The sequence below is a fragment of the Wolffia australiana genome, chromosome 3 (genome assembly GCF_029677425.1).
Source record: "Wolffia australiana isolate 7733 chromosome 3, ASM2967742v1".
Lineage (NCBI taxonomy): Eukaryota > Viridiplantae > Streptophyta > Magnoliopsida > Alismatales > Araceae > Wolffia > Wolffia australiana.
Window position 1 is genome coordinate 3,886,731 of NC_135837.1, and position 25,604 is coordinate 3,912,334.

The 25,604-nt window shown below is 38.6% G+C and overlaps 2 protein-coding genes across 13 annotated transcripts; both read left to right on the forward strand.

The window, feature by feature from the left end:
* The first annotated feature begins 10,285 nt into the window (after positions 1-10,285).
* Positions 10,286-20,875, forward strand: LOC144700672 (alpha,alpha-trehalose-phosphate synthase [UDP-forming] 1-like). Of its 12 annotated transcripts, XM_078572133.1 has the most exons (24): positions 10,286-10,740; positions 10,856-11,322; positions 11,403-11,500; positions 11,579-11,967; positions 12,032-12,146; positions 12,222-12,323; positions 12,395-12,545; positions 12,659-12,747; positions 12,921-12,969; positions 13,064-13,164; positions 13,270-13,457; positions 13,555-13,672; positions 13,932-14,111; positions 14,191-14,313; positions 14,479-14,566; positions 14,658-14,788; positions 15,757-15,855; positions 16,024-16,380; positions 17,328-17,486; positions 18,360-18,454; positions 18,536-18,605; positions 18,787-18,860; positions 19,995-20,118; positions 20,476-20,875. In XM_078572133.1, the coding sequence occupies exons 2-19, from the start codon at positions 10,986-10,988 to the stop codon at positions 17,364-17,366; spliced, it is 2,754 nt and encodes a 917-aa protein (XP_078428259.1). In that variant the 5' UTR covers positions 10,286-10,740; positions 10,856-10,985; the 3' UTR covers positions 17,367-17,486; positions 18,360-18,454; positions 18,536-18,605; positions 18,787-18,860; positions 19,995-20,118; positions 20,476-20,875. The 12 variants fall into 12 exon arrangements, with proteins under 12 accessions (XP_078428259.1, XP_078428257.1, XP_078428258.1 ...); XM_078572131.1 differs by lacking the exon at positions 19,995-20,118; XM_078572132.1 differs by lacking the exon at positions 20,476-20,875 and having other exon boundaries at positions 19,995-20,465.
* On the forward strand, positions 20,876-22,650 carry LOC144700480 (early nodulin-like protein 3). The gene is made up of 2 exons (XM_078571875.1): positions 20,876-21,038; positions 22,295-22,650. Exons 1-2 carry the CDS (start codon positions 20,876-20,878, stop codon positions 22,648-22,650), a joined length of 519 nt encoding a protein of 172 aa, XP_078428001.1.
* Positions 22,651-25,604: the final 2,954 nt, after the last annotated feature.

The window sequence follows — 25,604 nt, forward strand, 5'->3', positions numbered from 1 at the left end:
CCGCTCTACTTGACTCCTTTGATCATTTTTATTGGATCAAATAACTCAATCTAGGGCTCTTTACTTCTTCTATTCTTCTCATCTCTTCTACCCTCCTTTCTAAACTCTTCATCTAATTAGGGTGATTTCATCTTCATGGAAGATTAAATTAACTTTAATTAAGGTCAAACTATTCAAGTAAATCACTAATTGAAATCCTTACTAGCTTCCCTTGGCCGATACCTATACTTATCATTATACAACTTAAGTTAAGGTTTATAAATTTTATTGTATAAGCTAAAATCAACAACAATAAGGGATAATAAAATTACATAATAATTCCATGCAGCAACGATAAGGGTTCATGAGGGCTTGACCTGGATTAACATGATGATTCCATTCAGCAGAAGACATATAACAGAATCATAACGACATAATAAAAAATATCTAATGAATCACACTATCACTGATCGTGTCCATGATTCCTTCAATTCTTGAATGATTCGTGTAGAGCTTCTCATATGTGCAGCCTCAACAAGTATCCATGCAGTCCTCGGCATATCAAATATCCTTCTTCATGTTCATGAGCTTCTTTCAACCTCTGTTGTCGCCATTACATCGTCTTGATCATATCGGGAAAGGAGAGGAGGTCTAGGGAGAAGGGAGAAGAAAGTGAAGGCCCTTGAAAATTTTTGGCTTGGGTGAATTTTGTTCAAGGTCTTACCCTATTTAGCTGTACTTTTCATGAAAAAAACCCCAAAACTTAAGTAAATCTTCTGACGTCTAAAGAGAATTTGCGTGTGACCCTCTAGGCCCATGTATCAGTCTAGTTAACGACTATAGTGGCCCCGTAACCTTTATTGGTCTTCCAAATTAATTAAATATATCATCATACAGATTAATTAAAGTCAGATTAATTTAACCCAATCAATAGGTTGAGTGTTTAACATGTAGGGTGCCAAGGTACACCTCATGCTCTGGAAGATACAAAGGAGTGAGTATCTATCTACTCACTCATGGCGCCCTTTCATCATCATTTATTGTGTATATATATCCCCTCATCCATTTAACCCTCCTAAGATGACTTAGGGTATGGTCAACTGTCAAACCCTAACCAGCCTTGCGATTTAGTACTTATGCGTTCGAAAATCATAGGACAACACTTCTCTGATATTTCATTGTCGTGGCCAAGGTTTCATTGCATCATCTTCCTTGAGCTGTCACCTCTTATACCGAGGGTGGACGATCCCATTTTGGCAACTCAATTGTCTTCGTCAACCATTCGTCCACAAGACCTCTTTGGTGTCTCATGTCTATGGACCACTTACACAACCATGATGTGAATTAACCTGATTGACAGTTTTGTGGAATACTATTCAAGGATTCATACGGGTAAATTTAGTGAACTCTTTCCACTAAATAGCACCCATCATCTGTCCTTAGTGTCTCCACACTTATGGTTACACGAACTGCCATACTCATCAAAAGAGTGAGGCCGAATAGTGCTATTCTATCAAGATACTTTATTGTCCTTCTCAAGTATCCTTTGAATACCAATATTTAGAATGCATGCTTAAAGACTAGTGATCTTTGTATTACGATTAGATCATAATTCACTAAGTCTTATCATGTATTCATGGACTTCATTATTATATCGCACATGCACTATAATGAATATGTTACATTAATAAACATGGAATGAGATATGGAGTGTGTAATTTTCTTTCTGGCCAGATATATTTCTATCACTTCTGACCATAAACCTTGGGATGATGTCAACCAAAAGATCCTACACATCCAAAGTTCAGTATGCGATGAATTAGTTGTCTAAAAAGAGAAGGATGTTATGAAGTGCAAGAAAAAACCTGAAATATGTTTTTCAAGTTCAAGATTTATGAAGAGGATCTTGCAAGATGATTTTTAAAGATTCACGTAATAAAAATAATGAATATATTTCTAACACTCTCACCGTTGAGCTATAGAAGTCCATAAAAGATCAAAGACCAAAGACTAGGTACTCTCCCTCCCTGAAATTGTAGGCAAAAACCAATAATATGGACAACTCAATGAAATCGCAGTTGGTGCGATAATAGATGACTATTTCCTTAAGTATCATACTTAGGAGCTGATACCTCTACCAAGCAGAAAATAAATTTTACAATAAATAGGTGTATCACATTAGGAGTAATATGATGGCAACAAGAGATACAATCTAAGGTTTATTGAGGATGTTTTCTGATAATGTAATGATGTTTATCGCAGTCATAATTTCCAACCTTTTGTGAAGTCATAAGCCAAAAATAGGGGTAAATTATCCAATTAAAATCCCTTATCATTGTTAATTTCAGCTTATATAGTAAAATTTATAATACCTTAACTTAAGATGTATGGTGATAAGTATAGGTATCATCCAAGGGAAGCTAGAAATGCGATTTAATTTTTTATCCAATTTAGTTATCTGGCCTGAAATAGGATAATTTAATCTTCAATGAAGATCAAATTACCCTAATTGTATGAATTTAGAAACGAGGGTAGGAGAAATGGGAAGGATAGAAGAAGGATCTCTAAATTGACTTTTTTGATCCAATAAAAGGGATCAAAGGAGTCAAATAGAAGGGTTAAGCAAAGATTTAATGATTATTTGTTTCTATGGTGGAACTGATATCCAAACTAGATCATTAAATTTTTATAAACTTAATTTACTCTTACGTAGAATTAACCTATTTTTTATTTTTTCAATTTTGTGTTCTTAATTTCCCATTGTAATAGTTAGATCCATTCAATCCTCAATCCTCTTCATCCTAATAAGGGCTTGTACATTCCGCTCAAGCCTCGCGATTTATAAATTCAGATCAAGAACAAGGAGAATAATAAAAAAATTCACTAACACATAATCTAAATTACACTTAAATTCAATTACAATGAAGTCAAAATACCAAATGCATATGATCTAGGCTGGTTCTCCTCTCTGTCTTGCAGCTGTGATAGCGTCCCTTCTAGAATGACCTCCTCAACTCGAATTTCTGCTTTTATACATAAGTTAAATGGTGAAAATTACCATTTTACCCTCCAATAAGCATGTAATCTTTATCCATCGATGTAGGTTTGATATGAATGATCCAAGTGTACAGATAGAAAGAGGGGTTGAGACAAACAAATCCATAAAAATTGAGCTCAATCCAACTTCTGGATAAAAAGTTATTAATAAATTAATATTGATCAGTCAGTGTCGTTGGAACAATATTGATTTATTTAATTTATTTTTCTCATTACACGCAATCACGTGTCGATCCCTGATTGGTTGGAAAATTTTAAAAGCATTTGGCAGGTCTTCTCTTAGCGTGCCATATACCCTGTCCTGTAAATAAGGGAATAAAAAAAAAATAATAGAAATACATATCAAATACACGTACCTGTGTGTTTTTAATAGTGGCACCCACTCAAAATGTGCCACGTCACCTCCCGTGTCTACGCTTTACATGCGCAGCACTGGCAGTGCACTTAGAGCCCCAAAATAAGGACTTTCGCTGACATGTTCAATCTGTCGGATTCTTCTTCGAGTGACGAGATCATGCCACGTATCCCCCACCAAATCAAGTTATTGACATTTTGTAGAAAAGGCCGTGTGTAAATTGGTGAGTGCAAACGCACGTCACCCAAAAAGTATTTGTACTTATGCCCTTCTGCTTTCTGTCTCCTCCATGTTTCCTAAAAACCATACAAAAATCCAGATTAATTCAATAAAAACCTTCAAATATTTTAATTGGAGCTGTTTTAAGGGTATATTGGAAACCAAAATTTATAAAAGTCCCTCCTCCGCCTTTAGACATTGATTTTAACTACTATTTTCTTTATAATTATATCCTTTTCAATTTAAAAATTCATTTATTCTTTGAATAAATTCTAATAAATCAATAAAATTCCAGAAAAATCTAGAAAATTGAGTAATTCATCCCCACTTAATTAGCATAAAAATTAATTTGTAAAACTGACATTTCCATTTAAATAGAGTTATTCCATGCTTAAATAAATTCCATAAAATTCATAAATTAACAGAAAATTAGGGAAAAAATCAGAATTCACTTGGAAAAGTAATTAACGTGTAAATATATGATAAAACCCTACTTTAAACTCTTTGAATGGATAAAATTGTACCAATTAGTTGAATTAAATACCAAATTTAGGGAGTTATCATGAAGCTCACCGCAATGAGGTTTATGCGGTTTATACTTACCATTTTTTATTGCATGAATGAAGAAGAGCATGCATGCATTGAAAAAGGCACTAGGAGAATGGTGAAATCACTTTCATACTTTTGTGACCACTAATATATTTTTGTTAAATTGATATGAACAGTTTCTGCTGCTTGATTTTATATGTTTTATTCATAAGTTGAAACTGATTCTTGTGTCCAAAAATAATGAATCAAAGTATATTAAAACCAATTTAACACACAACTAGATCACTTTGTAGGCAATAGATAATGCCCTCGATAGATTCCTTGGACCAATCTCTTTGATCCATTCATGTGTCTGACCTCTAGCCATATGCAAGGATCTCCTTATTATTCCCACAAATAACAGTACCTGAAATCCTAAAGAATCTCCAAATATCCTAAAAACTAGTGTAATTAAATTTCAATTTATTCACGTTGTTGATGTCTAGAATTATCAAGTAAAATTAATATTTTTTTCCTTTTCAAAATATAGAACACATAGGATGACAGATAATATCAATTTTAGGTTTTTGACTCGTCATTGGTAATTGAATTTCAAAAACTAGTGTTATTGAATTTCAATTTAATCATGTTGTTGATGTCTAGAATTATCTAGTAAAATTAATAAAAAATTTCCTTTTCGAACTATAGAACACATAGGATGATTGATAATCCCAATTTTAAGTTTTTGACTTATCGTTAGTAATTGAGATGGTTCAATAAAAATATATTCACTCGTTCTTAGGAGTGCTTAGGTAATGATGAGTATGGATCGTCTCCACAGGGAACGCCGATTAAGGATTCAATATTCCTACTATGGTGATTATTGTACATGAAGATAAAGATGAGAATATAATAGGCGAGATAGTGATATCAAGTAAAAGGTTGTAATAATTATAATTAATCTTTAAATTAGCAAAGAAAAGAGGAAATTAACATAGGATTACACAAAGCAATCTGTGAATGGGATAGAGGACGTGAGAGTTATGATAGTGCTCGAGCGCGTGAACAGTGTGATGGTTGAGTAAGAGACAATATTATGGGGTCATAAGTAGATGATATGATAGTGAAAAGGTGGTAATAATCCTTAAGCTAACGATGATCTTGAGAAAGAGCAATGTAAGGGAAGACATTTACCTTAGATCAGTATATTCCGCCAAGATCACGACAATATCTGAGTTCCAGTAAGCTCCCATTCTTCTCTAATGCTTCTTCCCACGCACCCAAGACACCCATAACATAGATGAACCTCAAAACTCACCATCTTTCAATCAGCCCACACAAGTAGGAAATAAGTTCAAAATGGATTTCATAGTGATCCGGGCCTCTATTTATAGATCAAATGGTATAGATGGAAAGAGGAAGGGGAGGTGAAGCAATGCTGAAAATTTCAGCTCAATCAGACATGCGAATGGTCAGATATCAGGATTTTAATTTGGACCAATCCTGGCCCTTTATTTATTTCTCTCTCCTCATCAGCGGCGCTGATGTTTCCTCTTTTTCCATTTTCGTTGAATTTTCACGTTGTTAAAATTCCATGGTCATGCTTTTCGTAATGCCATAATGGTGTATCTCAATGATTGGCTGACGCCAATCATTATCTTTAGTTTTGACTCCTCGTCGTTCGATGAATCGAGCGGCAACATGAGGCGACATGAAATAAAAAGGTTCAAAATAAATTATAAAACATATTTATTAAGATAAAATCCCAAAAAATATAGAATATATCAACTTAGAAAAATCATATCTTTATGAATTTAATGTAGAACAATTCCAGAAAAATCATATTATGACTCAAAAAATTATATTCTGTCAGACGCTGTTGTTAGAAAATTATTTAAAAATAAATAAAAATTACATAACATTCAAAATACCATTCTAAAATAGATTTAATCATTTTAAGCTTGATAGCGTGCATACATAATCAATTTAATGCAAGTAAACATGTGAATATGGTCAAGTTAAGGTACTAAAATGCATATTAGCAATGAGAAAAGGGTCAATCCACATGGAGTCAACTATCAAAAATGACCTGAATTTAGTTTTTGATTCGAGGTGTAAAAAGAATCCAGAAAAACTAAATATTAAGAAGTACTACTTTTGGTTTATTGTATAATTTCTTTAAATTTTAAAGAAAAAATCTAATAGATGATTTAACTGTAGAATAAGTTTCCAATCTATGGAAATAAAGTAGAGAAAATTTGGGGAGTTAATTTTCTAGATGGACGTGAAATGGATTTGGGAATCCAAGTATAGAGGGAAATGTTATACAATCATATTTTTCTGTTTTTATCACTACCTTGAATGAAATCCAGTGATCCTCCCAATTAACAATAATCCATAGGCATGTACATTTCACCCATGCCTTGGCATTTCGGAAACATTCAACAAATAATACAAAGATGAAGAAGCTTACAAGATCTATCCAAGAAGCAAGGGAACTTTAGATTTGAGAAGCTGATGTGTCTTTTCAGGCTAACTAGGCTTGGGCCAAGCTTCCTTCATGTTTTTTTTCTCTTACTAAAATTATTTTAATAATACAAACCAGGAGTATGGATAGAGAGTCAAACAACAAGAATACCCTAAAAATTTTAGCCCGATTGATTCTTGGATCTCAAAATATTGCTATTTCAAAATGGCTTAATTTCAACCATTTGATGAGATCTCCTCCACCCATATCTAGCTGGATTTGGATCTGCAATCTGAGCGATTGAGGGCACTTTTAATTCATTTTCTCAGTCCTTAATTATCTGCCACCACGTGTCCTACAAATGGACTAATGTAAACATTAGTTTAACTATTAGATCATCATATGGCATCCCCATGCGTGAGCAACACATCATTAATTTCTTTCGTCAAAATAAATTTGTGATGTATATGCTCACTACAGAAGAAAGCATTTAATGCATAGATTTGAGCACAATGAGAACACTCCATTTCTGCCAATAAAAAATTTCCACATAACCAAGGAATATACAAGTTTACTTGGAAAGCCATGCAGGATTTAATACAAAAAATATCTGAATTGATAATTTAGTAATGGGTAATTTATTTCAGCTGTATTTATTTCAAAAAGAAGTATGTGGAGTTTTATTTTTTTCCACATTCATGTACCATTAAAGTTACATCTAATGCTAGCAAAATGCACAATGCGCATGTCACTTCCTGTCCCTTTGACCCTCAAAATTTTAAGTGGATGAATCATTAAGTATGTTTTGACCTATTTAATCAGATTAATTAATGACAGGATCAGAGTTATGTGTTGGGAAATTATTTTTAACTAATTTGGATTACATATTAGGGTTTTAAGATTGACCATACCCTAAGTTATCCCAGATCATCAAGTGAATGGGTAATTCTACCTACCCTATAACGAATGATGCTAAGCTACTATAAAAGAGTTTATATACTATTGTAAATAGTTTCTCTGTCCTTTAAAGTAATTGATGATAACTAAATGTGGTGAGATAATGACACATTCATTTAATATACATGTACCCTGAACATTCCTGTTTTATCATATTTACAAGGAAATATGGATATGTAGATATAATAGCACTATCTACTTCTGGTCATGTCATGATGATGGTGAATATGGTAACCTTTTGTATGGTGATATTATGAAGAGATTGTGGGCGTTTATTGCATGATAGTTCATTGGAATTAAATGTACGAATACTTTGATGGTTTTGAACCAAACTGTTCTCTGTGTCAATTCAGGTCATAGTTGTGTGAGTGATCCTGAGACCTGAGTAACTAACTTGGGAAAATTGTGTTTTAAGTATGACTCAAGGGTCCCCAATCATGGAATTCCAGACAATCTTAGTTTGAATGTACAAGTAATTCTAAAACGTGATTGTATTTTAAATCTAGGGTCACCCAACATTTATATGAGAGGAGAGACGCCAATGAAGATGATGTACTAAATTACTTTCCAACATAGTGTAAATATCATAAAATAAGTGTTAATGACCTCATCAAGCATCAATCAATAGGGTACCAATTTGGTTTTGACTATCGCCATTCTGTAAGACATTCTAAGAGTGTCATGTAGGTGGGAGATTCTAAGTACATGGGAATTGGTGACTGAAAGGTTCAATGTTAGCTACTTAATTTGTACCCTCTGAGATATGGAGTTTCGCTTGACACCATAGATATTATAACTTAATTTTTAAGTAGTGTAGCTTGGCGCCATACACGTTAGAAACTTGACCTACAACTTGGAAAAATTGATTGTTAAATCACTAATCCATGCGCTAGATTAATAGATGGTCCTAAAGGATCCCAAAAAAACATTTATAGGAATTCTATCAGCATAAAAGGTCCAGAGTCCTGAATGATAAATAACCATCCAATTTTTGTCTTTGGTGCTCTCCTTTCTTTTCCCTTATACCTGAACCTGAACACTCTCTCCTTCTGGTATGACTTGAATGGGAAGATGATCATTCGATATCTCCAATGTTGTTCATTGAGAAAAAGATTAGAATATTTTACATACTGAGGACCACATAAATACTTTGAGGGGATCAAACCCTGTGGCATGAGCCAAAATTTTCTAGGAACCAAACAGTACAAGATTCATCTCTATGTAAGGTGATTCAATCATCAAGATTTTTTAATCTTATTTTAAATGTTTGATTTGATTTTAATGGCTTGGATTGTCAACCATGGCCAAAACAACCAGCCTATTCTATTCATGTATTTGAAAATTTAGTACAATGTTATGTGAATATTTTGGATAATAAATGATGATTTTTACTCTTTGAAGGACCTATAGATTGCGTCCCAAAAGCCATAAAAATATGCATTTGTTAAAGAGTAAATTAAAGCTTTTCAATATTTGATGTTTATATAACATATACTCAAGGAACTAACTTATTTTACCATGTTTAAAATATCTATACATTTTAGTATATAATTACATTGTTTAATTTTTGGTGAAAGCAGAATTTATATCTGTTCATCAACATGATAATACCCAGAATTTATAACTTGTTTTCAGATGATTTTATACATGTCTAAATATTAATAATTGTTGACATATTAATGTAATAATATGATTTGGAAATTGAACGTAGCTTAGAAATGTAGCTTTGTATCTTATAGATGAATTCAATAATGGCTAAAATTTAAATTTTAATTGCACTTTGCTTAGAACTTGGTTAAAATATGAGTATATTCTGTGATGACTGTTCCAACAGTTTCTTCAAAAGTCAATGTCTAATTTTGGGAAAACATAAATTTTTGAAAATATTTTAATTATTTATTTTAAAATGGTTATGAAGCCTTTACTTCAAAAGAAATAAATATTTTTAATTTAGATTTTATGAATTTCTCTACACTTATAATTAATTATTTGAACTTCCTACTTATATCAATGGTCCAATCGTGTCAACCATAATGTTCTCTGTTGTTGTCATTAGCATCATCCTAGTATCATTTCATGCAATCACATATGGTTGTCTTAAATTGTCTTCGTGCTTGATGACATTACTCTTATCTGCATCATTGTTGTTGTCAGTAGTATCTTCAACTTTTCTGGTGTTGGATGTAGGAGACGAAGATATTAGTTTCGATAGGCAAACTACTCTCGGCAATTTTCAATTAACCCTTTAGATATACATTAATAATCACACACACACACATATATATATTCTACTACAGTTCACACTAGTGTCCAAGTAAACATCTCATTCCATGGACAACTATTTAGCATCCCAATTCATTTTCCATAAAATTAGTGTTTTTTTTCTTCTTAGAGTAGCCCTCATGTTCACACACTATTAAATTACTTATCAATTTTTCTTAATCTCAACTGAAATTATTTGTTATTTCTCATCTAATAAACGATTTGTTATATATAATATGCTGGAATTTCATTTTTCCATTAGTTACTTTGATATTATACGGCTTGTTCATTTCTGTGATTTAGCATGGTACATAGTACATGGTAATGTTCTAATCTTAATAATAGCTACATTATATTAAATGAATAAACATGCAAAAATAGGAACTCGCAAATATTTAGAAGTTCGTTCTAAACTATGCGAGGGAATAAATAGAAAGTATCTTCAAAAGATGCAGAATAAACGTTTCTTTCAGTCCTCTTTTAATAGAGAGCTCGAGAGGGCAGTCGAAGAGACGCCTCCTACTGCTTCAAATTCCACTGCCATCGCCATCTTCGATCCCGTGATCTTCCCCGAAGTCGCTTGTAACGCTCAGAATCGCAGGCGATCGATCGTTTCCTCTTCCTCATCTCCAATTCTTGAAAAGCGGATGCGCAATTCGATCTTCTCTCGAGTTGATCCGGCATTCTTTCTCCTGATCGTCGAAGAAATCGAGCATCGATAGCTGGCACACGAGCAATTTCATCTTTTCTCGAGGTAATCCGGCGTTCTTTCTCCCGATAGTCGAAGAAATCGAGCATCGACAGCTGTCAAACGAGCAATTCGATCTTCTCTCGAGGTAATCCGTCCTTCGACTTCCGATCGTCGAAGAAATCGAGCACTGATCGCCGTCCGACGAGCAACTCATCTTATCTCGAGGTAATCCGGCATTCGTTCTCCCGATCGTCGCAGAAATCGAACATTGATCGCCGTCAGACGAGAAATTCGATCTTCTCTCGACATAATCCGTCGTTCGTTCTCTTGATCGTCGTAGAAATCGAACATCGATCGCCGCCGGACGAGAAATTCAATCTTCTATCGACGTAATCCGATCGTCAAGGATATCGAGCATTGATCGCCGTCAGACGAGCAATTCGATCTCCACTCGAGGTAATCCGATCGTCATGGCGTCGAACGGAGGCGGAGCCCCGTCGAGGCTGGACAGGCTTCTCCGAGAGAGGGAGCTGCGGAGATTCAACCAGACGCTTCACCTCGACGAAGAGCTCGGCAAATTCCCCTTCGACGTCGCGGCGGCCGACGATTGGGTGAGAGCGGGGGAGGGGGACTTCTTGGAAGCGATCTCAGCCGTTCATCGCGCCACCAACGACCGGAGCGCCGCCAGGCAGCTCAAGCAGCGCCTCCTCGTAGTTGCCAACCGCTTGCCAGTATCCGCCGTGAGGAAAGAGGAAGAATCTTGGCACCTTGAGATCAGCGCCGGCGGCCTTGTCAGCGCTCTTCTCGGTCCGCCCCCTACATAAACTCCCAATTCAGCTCAAGAACAAGCTCCAGATCTTGATCGATTTTGATTGAATTCTTCGCAGGCGTGAAGGAATTCGAGACGAGATGGATCGGCTGGGCTGGAGTGAACGTCCCCGACGAAATCGGCCAGCGAGCGCTCACCACGGCGCTGGACGAGAAGGTTTTTCCCCTAAATTCCTCCGATTTCCACCGATTTCGTCCCCAATTTCGGCTTCTCTAACCCTATCGAGCTCCGCAGAGATGCATCCCCGTTTTCCTCGACGAGGAGATCGTTCACCAGTACTACAATGGCTACTGCAACAACGTTCTCTGGCCGCTCTTCCACTACCTCGGCCTCCCTCATGAAGATCGTCTGGCCGCTACGAGAAGCTTCCAGTCGCAGTTCGACGCCTACAAGAAGGCGAATCAGATGTTCGCCGACGTTGTCAGTCGCCATTACGAGGAAGGCGACGTCGTCTGGTGCCATGATTATCATCTCATGTTCCTTCCAGAGTGCCTGAAGAAGTACGATCCGAGTATGAAGGTGGGGTGGTTCCTCCACACGCCGTTTCCTTCCTCGGAGATTTACAGAACGCTTCCGTCGCGATCGGAGCTGCTTAGAGCGATTCTTGCCGCCGATGTTGTCGGGTGAGGATGAAATCCTTCTCCTGTTCTTGTGATTTTACTCTGAAAATTGTTCTTGCTCTTGCAGATTTCACACGTACGATTACGCTAGGCATTTCGTGAGCGCCTGTACGCGGATTTTAGGGATTGAAGGGACCCCAGAAGGCGTTGAAGACCAGGGAAAGCTGACCCGAGTCGCTGCTGTAAGATCTGAGATTTTTCTTTTTTTTCTGAGAATTTTAAGTTTTTTTTCTTGACTGATTAATTTCTCGTTGCAGTTTCCTATTGGCATTGACTCTGACCGGTTTACACAAGCGTTGGAGCTCCGACGTGTGCAAAGTCACATCAAAGATCTGAGGGAAAGGTTTGCTGGACGAAAGGTATGGATAGTGATGTAAATCTTATTTATTATATATTCTGGGGTGGTTTTATTTATGTTTTTTACCTTCAGGTTATGCTGGGCGTGGATCGATTGGACATGATCAAAGGCATACCACAGAAGATTCTGGCATTCGAGAAGTTTTTGGAAGAGAATCCTTCTTGGCGTGATAAAGTGGTTCTTTTGCAAATAGCCGTGCCGACAAGAACAGACGTTACTGAATGTTTGTCCCACTTTGTTAAATTCATCATCTAACGTTTCAGTTATTTTCATTTATGATAATTAATTAATCTCAAATAGATTTTCTTAGTTTCGTTCTTTTTTATTCATTGACAGATCAAAAGCTCACCAGCCAAGTGCACGAAATTGTCGGACGCATCAACGGTCGCTTTGGGACACTGACAACAGTTCCTATACATCACTTGGTTCGTATTTTCAACGTCAATAAAACATAAAATTAGCATTGTTTTGCGACTAATTATGTCCCTTTCATGGCGGAACTGCCAAAAAGTTTTTAATATTCGGTCGTTCGTTTTAGAAATCGTTCAAGTTTTTTTAAGCATTATGTCCTTCTCGTAAGCTGTATGCTATCCTGCAGGATCGGTCCCTTGACTTTTATGCGTTATGTGCCCTCTACGCCATCACAGGTAATTAATTATTATATGCATTATTCACAAATATATCTTAATCGTTATTCTTCATCGTATTTCTTAATGAAGCTAACTTTTTCCCTATCCCCAGACGTGGCTCTGATTACTTCGTTGAGAGACGGGATGAATCTCGTTAGCTATGAATTCGTGGCTTGCCAAGAGCAGAAGAAAGGAGTTCTCATTCTCAGCGAAGTGAGTAGTTGCCTACGTTCTTCTTTTTAACTCCGATTTATCTTCTCCAATTCTGTTTCATTTTGAAGTCTACTTTATAAATTTATATTTTTTTTCTTCCTCCAGTTTGCTGGAGCTGCTCAATCTCTTGGTGCTGGAGCGCTTCTAGTAAACCCGTGGAACATTACTGAAGTTGCTAATTCGATTGCCCACGCCCTGAACATGCCTCCGGATGAGAGGGAGAAGAGGCACAGGCATAATTTTGCTCATGTGACCACTCACACCGCTCAGATTTGGGCTGAAACCTTTGTCAGGTGGGTGGAAGAGGGTAAACTAAATCGAAGTAATCTTTTCGAAATTTTATTTAATTTGGTATTGTCTGATGGTTTCTTTTTAAAAAATTTCATGTAGTGAACTAAATGACACCGTAGTGGAAGCTCAACTCAGGACCAAGCAGATCCCTCCCTCACTACCCACAGACCGAGCCATAGACCGATTTCTGCGCTCCAAGAATCGTTTGCTAATCCTGGTACACCATGCTAAGATTATTTTTTTCCATTTACTTTTTTATTTAATTTATACCATTCTTTTTTATTTAATTTATACCATTCTTTTTTATTTATTTACCTGTTGATTATACCAAGAGACAATATTCTCTTTGAGAAATATTTTGGGGAGATAATTCTGTTAAATAATTCTCTTGACGGGAAGAAATCTTAAATAATTCTGTTAATTCGAACAATTTTAGTGGGGAGAAAAAAACTAAAATTGATATCGTCGTCGTGCAGGGGTTTAACTCGACATTGACGGAGCAAGTGGAGTTTTCGGCGAGAAGAGGCGGAGATCAGATTAGAGAGATGGAGCCCAAATTGCACCCGGATCTTAAAGAGTCGCTGTCCATTCTTTGCAACGACCCCAAGACCACCGTCGTCGTCCTCAGCGGGAGCGACCGAAGTGTTCTAGACGATGTACTTCTTTTACCCATTATTTTTTTGTTTATTTTTTCGAGTTTGAGAAATTATTTATATTTTTCTTCTTGTTCTTCAGAACTTTGGCGAGTATAATTTGTGGCTGGCAGCGGAGAACGGGATGTTTCTCCGGCTAACTTCGGGAGAGTGGATGACCACCATGCCCGAGCATCTCAACATGGACTGGGTCGACAGCGTGAAGGTTCTTCACTCTCTCTCTCTCTCTTCATCTATCGCGCTGTCAGTCGCTTTACAACTGTTTCTCTCTCTACCTCCTTTTCTCTTTCAGTCTCTCTCTCTCTCTTTTGTCTCTCTCTCTCTCTCTCTGTTCGTATATCTCTCTCTTACATTAGAGTTCATCTTGCAGCATGTGTTCGAGTACTTCACTGAGAGAACCCCGAGATCCCATTTCGAGCACAGAGAGACTTCGCTTCTGTGGAACTATAAGTACGCGGGTAAGGAAGAACGCTGCTTCCCTTTACTTAGGATGTTGAGTATGATTTTTTAATTTTTATTTAATTATTGATGTTGTTGTTTTGGGTGAAGATGTGGAGTTTGGTAGGCTCCAAGCTAGAGACATGCTGCAGCACCTCTGGACGGGGCCCATCTCCAATGCCGCTGTGGAAGTCGTCCAAGGCAGCCGCTCGGTGGAGGTCCGATCTGTCGGTGTCACCAAGGTCTCTCTCTCTCTCCTCTCTTCTTTCTCTCTCTCATTCCATGCTTTCTCCCACGCCCCTTCATCTCTCTCTCTCTCTCTCCCATATACCATCTCTTTATTTGTCTCTCTCCAATCTATCAGTCTTTTTCAACATGGGACCATCTCTGCCATATCTCTCTCCCTCCGTCACTCACTCACTCTCTCTCTCTCTTATACCATCTCTTTCTTTGTCTCTCTCCAATCTATCAGTCTTTTTCAACATGGGACCATCTCTGCCATATCTCTCTCCCTCCCTCATGTCTCTCTCATATCTGTCTGTCTGTGTCGCACGCTCTCAATGTACCTACCCTCTCCCTCTTTCCATGCCTCTGTCACATCAGTCTATCAGTCTTTATCTCTCTCCCCCCATCTCTCTATCGCATCATTCTCGTTGTCTCTCTTCTATCCTTATCTCTCTCTCTCTACGTCTTTTTCGTTTCACTCTCTGTTTCTCCTCTAAAGTCTTAAAATTCTTCTAGTCGCTCCATATATGTGCTCTCCTTTCTCTCTCTCTCCTTTCTCTTCTTTCTGTCTCAGTGCGTGCTCTCACTCTCTCTGCTTCTCTGTCTCTTCTTTACTCGCTGTAAGTGCTCGCTTTCGCTCTCCCACGCCCCGTCACCTCTCTTTCTCTCTGTTTCGATGTCTCTTCTTTCACTCTCTGTATGTGCTCGCTTTCGCTCTCTCTCTCTCTCTCTCTCTCTCTCTCTCTCTCTCTCTCTCTCTCTCTCTCTCTCTCTCTCTCTCTCTCTCTCTCTCTCTCTCTCTCTCTCTCTCTCTCTCTCTCTCTCTCTCTCTCTCTCTCTCTCTTTGCCTCTCCAATCTAACAGTCTCTTTCAACAGCTGACCATCTCTGCCATGTCTCTCTCCCTTCGTCACTCCGTTCATCCCCCTCTCGATTTCCCTTTCTTGAGATGATTTGCAACGAGTCGGTTCGTTTCTTAAATTCAGGGCGCAGCGATCGATCGCATCCTGGGGGAGATCGTGCACGGGAAGAGCATGGTGACCCCCATCGACTACGTCCTCTGCATCGGCCATTTCCTCGGCAAGGTACTAACTTTCTTAGACTCGAAAAACAGTTATTTTGGTCAGCAACAATCCCAAAGAAAGTACCTTTGTCGGCAGAAATCCCAAAAAGAAATGATTATTACCAGGAACAATCCCAAAAAACAGTTATTTTTGCCAGCAACAATCCCCAAAAGAACTTATAATTTACAGGACGAGGACATTTACACCTTCTTCGAGCCGGAGCTGCCGGCAGAGCTGCCAGGGGGGAGGGCGGCCAAGGCGGCAGAGATGATGATGATGAGAGCGCCGGGGAAGAGCGCTGTTGCGCGAAATGGCAGCCTGCGCTCTGCGGTTGCCCACTATGGCAAGGCGCAGAGGGCGGCGCCACCGCTGCCGCCGCCGGCCAGCGAGGTGATGGTCTGCCAAGAGGGCTCTTCAGTTCTGGACCTTAACGGGGAGAATTACTTCTCCTGTGCCGTGGGGAGGAAGTGCTCCAGCGCCCGATACTCTCTTGACTCGGCCGACGACGTGGTGCACTTCCTCAAGCAGCTTGGTCGCAGGAACCAGGCAAGTTGAATTGAGAATTTTTGCTTCAGATAGGAGGAGAGAGAGAGAGAGATGGGCTGGTTTCTTCTAGGATGTAGAACTTGAGGCCCAATTTTGTCATCGGCAGAGAAGGTACCAGATGGTTTTGTTTTATTTTTTTTGGATGAACCATTGTTTGAGCTGATTTCGTTTTTTAATACATTGGTTTCCTTGCTCCATCTTTCTAGAATTTATTCTTTTGCGGACTGCCAGTAATTATATTTTTTCAGTATCATCGTTGCGGGGAGAATTCATTTTCACACTTTACGATGTCTCTCTTTCTCTGTCTGTCTGCCGGCCTTTGCGTCCTTGTCATTGATGTAGAGCTTGAGGCCCAGTTTGGGCATTGCGGAGAGCATTAAGCCTTTTTTAAATGACCTATCCTTTGAGCCGATATTGTTTTATTAATTGGTTTCCTTGGGTCCATCCTTCTAGACACGTTATTGATTGTACTTATATGTTTTCTGTACTATGGACTGACGAGGTAATTGGATATCATTTTTTTTTATGTCTCTGTCTTTCTCTCTCTGTGTCTGTCTGTGTGTCCTTGTCGTTGATGTGGAACATGAACGACGAGGGGAGAGGAGTGACTGGCTTCCCATTGATGTAAAACCTGCGATCCAATTTTTGCCTACGGTAAAAGAAATAAGTGAATTTTGTTTAAGAATCATTGTTCACAGAATTCGGTCATTCTGAGCTGGTCTTGTCAGTCATGTTGTTGTTGCTAACTGAAAACAAACATCAATAACTAAATGTGTGGCATTAATCCACAGTAATTTAGCTATTTAAGCTCCAGCGGATAAGTCAAATGAATACTCTCTTTTCCTTTCAATTTGTGTTTGACCAAGATGGCAGCTGCTTGATTTACGTCCATTCTCGCTGATTGAACTTGTGTGATCTAAGGTAAATGTTCATTGGTCTTGTTCCAGTACTGCCTCAAATGCCATGGACAATGTGACCCTATCTGAAATTACTGACCGAGCTCCAAGATTGAAATTAGATGTACTGTATTCTAGAGTCTCGGACCCTGGCTCACAACCTCGCCTTCTGTCAAGACTAATGCACTGGCATGATGGAAAACTGTGAAGGTAAAAATAAAATTCTTTTCATTCTCCTTCGAGATATCTCTCCTTTTTTTATCCTCACGATAACATTCTCTCTCAAAAATGTTTAATTTCAACACCACAAGGTTGGAGGTTCTCACTAAACTAAAAACGAATGTTGTTGTATGGTCGGTGTTTCACTATTGACATTTCATTTCGTGAATATCTTGGACTCAATTTTGGAATTGGAAAACTTCATCTCTCCGCATGAGTTAAATCCAAAAGTACATATTTTGGTGTAAATAACTCCAAGCCTTTAGTTTACCACATTTCCTTCATTTCAAAATGAGATTTGGTGATAATATTCAGTTCATTAGTATCAAATATTTAATGACTTATTTCTGGAATTTGTGAATTACACATGGATAAGTCTTTGGAGTACTATTTTCAAAAATATTATGTTAGTTTTTGTCTCGCTCAAATGGCGCCATCAGCTGCCCCAGTCACTAGGGCTAGAACATGTGGCAGCTTAAAACACCGCCACATTTGGACTCCTGGGGGCCACTGGTAAAATGTAATCAATGCATTATAATATATTGTGTAACCATCTACACATTCATAAAATCAAGAATTGCATTGTTTTCAAGAACAATATCTAGAATTGCATTATAATACATAAAGTAGAGCAGAAACGCATATTCTAATGCATATCGGATATGAAATTTGATGTTCTCTTGATGCAAGTGAATTATGGAATGAAAACTATTACGGAATATTAGAATTTTTTCCTGATTTTTAGTATTTTCCAAATTTTCTTGAATTTATTTGAATGGCTTTCAAGGAGTATGCCGAGGTTGAATTTTTAGGATCAAATATATTTATATATGTGTGTGTATTTTCGGTGTTTACTCGCCAAAGGGCCAAACCACTGCGACCCATCGGCACAAACAAGCGTGGCAGGCGTAGACACAGTCTGTCAGCAATCATCGCACAGATTAATACATTTGCAGCTGGTTTAGTTAGCTACACCTCTCCAAATTCCATTTTCAATCTGTTTTGCGTATTATCCCCTATAAATTCCATTTCAATTTCAGATTGAAATGCTGGAATTGAACAACATATCCATGACAAAGCTGGCAAACCGCCTTAAACGACCTATAAAAGGCAAGGGGGGTCGCTTGAACAAAATCATCCAAAAATTCTGGATTGCATTCCTCGCTTTTTCATCCCACCTCTACCCTACGAAGGAGATGCTTCTTCCCCGACTTCGGACTAAATTTTTTCGTTCTTTCACCTTTGTTGTCTTTTCGGCATCATCTTAATTCCCTTTCATCTTGAATGACAGTGTTCTCCTTACGATCCGTGGTCAAGATCTCCATGTCAAGCAGGTGGCAATTGCTATTTGGAGAACCTATGCAGGTCAGTGCCTCAACCTCCAGAAAAAAGATGGTTACTTAAGAGGTGAAAATTGTCATCTAATTCAGTCATTGATTTTGCATTTTTACTTGGCAAAGATTCACACATGTCCTCTTCTTTAGGAATATGTATTGATACCTCTCTGTTCTCTCTTCCTTTTTGAATATCTTTTTATTTCTGAAATCAATGGTTTTAGTCCTTGTTTCAATGAGAAATTTCTCTTTTTTTTGGACACCCATTTCATATGAAAAGAGTACGTTTCAGGGGTCAACTTGGCCGAGTATTCAGTCAATGCTCTTATTTGCTTCATTTCAACTCCTTTCTTGGTAATAGTTTGAACAAATTTCATCTGCTCTTATGACTCAATTGAAGAATACAAATCAACCCAGAGGATTGACCTAACAGAACATTCTATGATAAGGTCAAAGTTTAACTTATTCAAATGCTACCATTATGAAGTATATCTGTATTTCGGAGCTTGTTAACAGTGCCTATGTTAAACCCAACAGCCACCTCTTTGCTTCTTTATTAGCATCCAAACAATAATACAGTGTCATGATTTTAATTTCTCCAATACAGTAATTACTAGCCTATGACAATCCACCCTTTGAATATTGTTTTATTTCTCCTGTGGGAAAGTGTCCTTAAAGGCCTAAACTGAACTAAACCCTAATGAAAACCCTGAGCCAGGTCTGATTTCTTTACTTCAACCGCAATCATGATTTCAACAGTTTTCATAACATATTGGCAGATTAGTGCTTAAGAATGAACTGTCCATCAGCAAACGGTGAGATATTGCAATAACTCCAACAATCACTAGTATTTATGGAGTCATGATGCAGGATTCAATAATGCCCATAATAAAGTACATCATTGGAAATTTTAAAATGTTTATTTTCATTTAAGTATTTATTTTACTTGCCACATGTCAATATTGAGTGAAGAATATATTAACATATATATATATATATATGAAGCTCGTATGGAACGGCCATATTCATTTTCGAGTTGAGTGAGAAGGGCCGGAAGATGTGATGACTTATTTATCTTGCTTTTGATTTATCTGACACAATATTTCCCTTTTTCGTTGCATTTATTACCAGTGGATAGTTACATAATATATTAAAATTCATGCAGAGAATCAACCACCAGCCACGCACACGACTCAGCCCTATTTGTTATTCAATTATAATTAAGATTTATACGGTTTTTCATTATCCTGACAAACTGTTGTCTAAGAATCAACTACAAACACCCACAGGTAAGAATTTTAACTGATCTAACTCTCATCTGTATTTACTAAAAACATGATTATGATATGTGTTTCAATGGCGATGCATATGAAGATGAGTATTCCGGGTAAGTGAAAGAAATCGACCTTTCAAGAATACCATGAATATCCAAGATTCCTGCAATCTTATTTGGTAGTAACATTAGATATTAGGTTATGGGTGCTTAGAAATTAGGTTAAAGGATATCTTCAAATCCGATGCTATGTTCAAAATACAACAACTGTTCTGGCAAAGATCAGGTTTGACAATATCCGAACGTTCTATATAAAATAATGACATCATAAACATACAATCTTTCAGTGTTTAATTATTTTCTTCTGAAGCAGTCACAAGATCTACGCTCTTTGCTATCGTTCAAAGAGGGCAGTCTGGCTTACGTTATAGAAGAAAGAGAGAGCTAGCCGTTGAAGGCGGAATCGACGGCGAGAAACTCTCACCCGTCGACTAGATTCCGTCAAGCACTAGCCGTTGGCCCTTCCGTTCTCTGCCACTTGTCTCCTTCGCCACGCCCGTTACGTTTTCAAGCTCGACGACGCTACGATATATACCTTCCCAGCACACCATCATCACACCCATCATCTCTCTCTCTCTCTCTCTCTCTCTCTCTCTCTCTCTCTCTCTCTCTCTCTCTCTCTCTCTCTCGATCTCTCTCTCGATCTCTCTCTCGATCTCTCTCGATCTAGCGTTCTCTCTCTCTAGCTTTCTCTCTCTTGGTGGGTAGCGTCAATGGGCAGAGCGATCATGATCGTAGTTGTGATGGCGCTGTTGATGGGGGCCTGCTCTGGCCGCGAGTTCGACGTGGGGGGAAGGAAAGGCTGGGCGGCCAACCCGGCGGAGCCCTTCAGCCTCTGGGCCGAGAGAAACAGGTTCCAAGTGAACGACACCCTCGGTAGCCTCTCTCTCTCTTTCTCTGCCTTTCACTCTCTTTCTCTGTTGCTCTAACTCTCTCTCTCTCTCTCTCTCTCTCTCTCTCTCTCTCTCTCTCTCTCTCTCTCTCTCTCTCTCTCTCTCTCTCTCTCTCTCTCTCTCTCTCTCTCTCTCTCTCTGTTGCTCTAACTCTCTCTCCATGTTGCTCCAACTCTCTCTCTATGTTGCTCTATCTCTTCCGCTCTGTCGCTCTCGCTCTCTCTCTGTTGCTCTCATTCTCTCTCTCTTGCTCTCTGTTGCTCTAACTCCGTCGCTCTGTTGCTCTAGCTCTCTCTTTCTCTCTCTCTGTTGCTCTAACTCTCTCTCCTGCTCTCTGTTGCTCTAACTCTCTCTCCTGCTCTCTGTTGCACTAACTCTCTCGCTCTGTTGCTCTAGCTCTCTCTCTCTGTTGCTCTAACTTTCTCTCTCCCTCTCTGTGTCTCTCTCTGTTGCTCTAGCGATCTCTCTCTGTGTGTTGCTCTAGCTCTCTCTCTCTCTCTCTTGCTCTCTCTCTCTCTGTTACTCTAACTTTCTCTCTCTCTCTGCTGCTCTAGCTCTCTCTCTCTCTCTCTCTGTTACTCTAACTTTCTCTCTCTCTCTCTGTTGCTCTTACTCTCTGTCTCTGCTCTTACTCTTTCTCACTGTTGCCCTTACTCTCTCTCTCTGTCTATGTTGATCTATCTCTCTCTCTCTCTGTTCCTCTAACTCTCTCTCTCTCTGTTCCTCTCAGCCTCTATCTCTCCATCTCTAACTCTCTATCTATTTCTCTCTAACTCTTTCTCTAAATTTCTCTTTCTATCCCTCTCTCTGAATCTTTCTCTAGCTTTTTCTACTCTCCATCTAAATATTTTTACCTCTCTCCCTCCATCTCTCTGTCTCTATCTCTCAATCTCTCAATCTATCTTTCTCTCTATATCTCAATCTATCTATATATTTCTCTATCTATCTCTCTACCTCTTTTTTTCTATGTATCTCTCGATCTCTCTATCTGTAACTCTACCTATCTTTCTATCTTTCTATCTGTAACTCTACCTATCTTTCTATCTCTCTATCTGTAACTGTATCTACCTCTCTATCTCTCTTTCTAGCCATCTATCTATCTCTCAATCTCTCAATCTATTTATCACTCTAACTCTCTATCTCTCTATCTATTTAGCTCTCTATCTATCTCTATATCTCTCGATCCATCTCTAGAATACCCAGAGACTAATCGACCAACATGTCTGCAACAAAACGCAGTGTTCAGGTTCAACAAAGGGGAAGACTCGGTACTCGTGGTGGAGGAAAAGGGCTACAGAGAATGTAACACGTCAAAGGCGATCACCAGGCTAGAAGACGGAAACTCCACATTCCTTCTCAGCCGTGAGGGGCCCTTCTTCTTCATCAGCGGCGTTGCACATCGATGTCAGGCAGGGGAGAAGCTAGCCATCGTTGTTCTATCCTCTCGGCACCGCTTCGCCCCTTCTCCTTCTCCTTCTCTTCCTCCTTCAGCGGCGACGCCAGAAACTGGATCTGCTTCTACTCAAGCTGCGCCTCTGAAGAGACTTGTTTCGGCTCTGGTTCTTCATGGAGCTTTGAGGACTTTTCTGCTTTGAGCGTTTGAGGATTTTACTTGTCACGGGTAGTTGGTTAATTTGATCTCTTAGTTAGCTTTCTGAGTGGAGCGGGTTAGATTTTTTTTTTTTCTGATTTGTTTTGGTTATTTTGTCACCATGTTGATTGCTCATTTACTAAAGAAATAAGTTTCAGGATTAGTTGTTTGAACAATCGGATGACAGTGTGAGAATATGATCAGAGCGTTGTCTAAATATATCAATATATCAATGACAGTGTGTGAATGTGATCAGAGCGTTGTCAAAATATATCAATATATCTATGAATGTGTGTGATTATGATTAGATCATTGTCTAAATATATCAATATATCAATGACAGTGTGTGAATATGATCAGAGCGTTGTCTAAATATATCAATGACAGTCTGTGAATATAATCAGAGCGTTGTCTAAATATTTCAATATATCAATGACTGTGAATATGTTCCAAGTTTCTCAAGAATTTTCTCATCTGGGTTTGCGTCAATTCGACCTGCTTCTCTTAAGAAACTTGTTTTGGATCTTGTTCTTCATGGCGGAGTTGTCCTGCTGCTTTGAGAATTTTGTTTGTCACGAGTCCTCTGGATAGTTGGTTTTATTGGTCTCTATGTCATCTATCTAATTGTGGATTTGGTGCTTGTTTTCTGATTTGTTTGGTCTGTGTCTCTCGTTGTTTATTGCTCATTTGCTCGAGGAATAAGATCAAGAAATCAGGAGTTACGTGTCTAAACGATTAGAAGAGAGCATCAGAATATCATCAAAACGTAGCTTAAATATGCCTATAGAAATACAAATACAGAGGGAGAGAGAAGTATAGTGACCTATTTTTATCAAGGAATCTCTAAGGTACGGTCTATATCCAATCGATGGCAGGATGAGAAAGACCGGCCGTTGTAGAAACAGAGTGTAATGTGAGAGCAAAACCATCCCTTCAACCGCGCCTCTCGTCGAAGCTGAAAAACTGGAACCTGACTATTATCCGTTGTTATTCACGTTATCATCCCTAGACCAGCCACTAAGTCTCGGGACTCCTCAGTTCCTCTACACCGACCTTTACACATTGTCGTCACCTCACCAAACAATGATATTCCTCTCTCTCTCTCTCTCTCTCTCTCTCTCTCTCTCTCTCTCTCTCTCTCTCTCTCTCTCTCTCTCTCTCTCTCTCTCTCTCTCTCTCTCTCTCTCTCTCTCTCTCTCTCTCTCTCTCTCTCTCTCTCTCTCTCTCTCTCTCTCTCTCTCTCTCTCTCTCTCTCTCTCTCTCTCTCTCTCTCTCTCTCTCTCTCTCTCTCTCTCTCTCTCTCTCTCTCTCTCTCTCTCTCTCTCTCTCTCTCTCTCTCTCTCTCTCTCTCTCTCTCTCTCACTCTCTCTCTCTCTCTCTCTCTCTCTCTCTCTCTCTCTCTCTCTCTCTCTCTCTCTCTATCTCTCTCTCTCTCTCTCTCTCTCTCTCTCTCTCTCTCTATCTCTCTCTCTCTCTCTTTTTTCTCTCTCTCTCTCTCTCTTCCCTCCCCTCTCTCTCTTCTCTCTCTCTCTCTCTCTCTCTCCCTCTCCCTCTCTCTCTCTCTCTCTCCTCTCTCTCTCTTCTCTCTCTCTCTCTCTCTTCTCTCTCTCTTCTCTCTCTCTTCTCTCTCTTCTCTCTCTTCTCTCTTCTCTCTCTTCTCTCTCTCTTCTCTCTCTCTTCTCTCTCTTCTCTCTCTTCTCTCTCTCTTCTCTCTCTTCTCTCTCTCTTCTCTCTCTTCTCTCTTCTCTCTTCTCTCTTCTCTCTCTCTCTCTGCCTCTCTCTTTATCTCTCTCTGTGTTTCTCTCTTTATCTCTCTCTGTGTGTTTCTCTCTTTATCTCTCTCACTGTGTATCTCTCTCACTGTGTATCTCTCTCTCTGCATCTCTCTTTATCTCTCTCTCTTTCTCTCTCTATCTCTCTCACCGTGTATCTCTCTCTGCCTCTCTCTTTATCTCTCTCTCTGTGTTTATCTCTTTATCTCTCTCACTGTTTATCTCTTTCTGCCTCTCTCTCTATCTCTCTTTCTGTTTGTGTCTTGGAATTGAGATCCTTGCTCTCTCATTTATGATTTAAACTTTTCTAATATAATATATTTAAACTTATTACCAGTAACTCTAACTCCTATACACCATTTTAGAAAAATCGCTAATTTCTTAGTAAAATGGTTGATTTTAGACTGTCGTTATCACTATATCTAAAATCCTGGTTCTAAGGGTTGTTTTGTTCGTACATAACTGTTCTTGCCTTACTATGATACGTGGGGGTACCTGGTTGTGAACACACTTATTTACCGTTCTCATAATATTGGCCCTTATAATTTGGATCTAATAAGTGTACTTTTCAGCGCCTAGCTTGAACTGAACGCGATGTCATCAAACTGATGGTTGACGCCATAGATAATATAAAGCCAATATGCGAAGTGGAAAAATTCAGAATCGCAGGTACTCTTTATGATGTCCCCTGGATTGTAGCCAGGGATCGACAACTTTCCTTAGCTTTTCGTTGGATCCTCGGAGCTGCTTTCAAACGATGTATAAGCTACAGGATAAGCTTAGAGAAATGAAGAAAGACATTTCTTTCAGAACCAAATGTTCAGCATTCACATCTGAATTAAAATCAGTCAAAGTTTTGCAAGAACAACGAAGAAGATGGGCCCACTGCTTTCACACCTGGAGAAAGCCCGGCTTCATATGATCATGCAGCAGTTATCAGGTTCTTATTTTAATCAGAAGATAAATGTCGACTGATCTGTAGGTGCGGACGAATTATAGTGATTTGTTCTAATCCAAGACATAGACAGAGACAAGGCGAAGATGAAGATGAAGATGAAGAATTAAAAAACAAAAAAAGAATCTTAAATGGAACAAACTTCCTTTCCTAAATCTTAGCTCTTCTCTCTATTAGTCTTCTAACTCCTATACATCATTTTAAAAAAGGGCTAATTTCATACTAATTTCT

Bases quoted from the DNA above. Each gene is read 5' to 3' on its own strand.
- LOC144700672 (XM_078572133.1), top strand. From the start codon at position 10,986: ATGGCGTCGAACGGAGGCGGAGCCCCGTCGAGGCTGGACAGGCTTCTC. The intron at 13,165-13,269 runs GTGAGTAGTTGC...TTCTTCCTCCAG, and splicing joins GAGTTCTCATTCTCAGCGAA to TTTGCTGGAGCTGCTCAATC. The intron at 14,112-14,190 runs GTACTTCTTTTA...CTTGTTCTTCAG, and splicing joins ACCGAAGTGTTCTAGACGAT to AACTTTGGCGAGTATAATTT.
- LOC144700480 (XM_078571875.1), top strand. From the start codon at position 20,876: ATGGGCAGAGCGATCATGATCGTAGTTGTGATGGCGCTGTTGATGGGG. The intron at 21,039-22,294 runs GTAGCCTCTCTC...AACAAAACGCAG, and splicing joins CCAAGTGAACGACACCCTCG to TGTTCAGGTTCAACAAAGGG.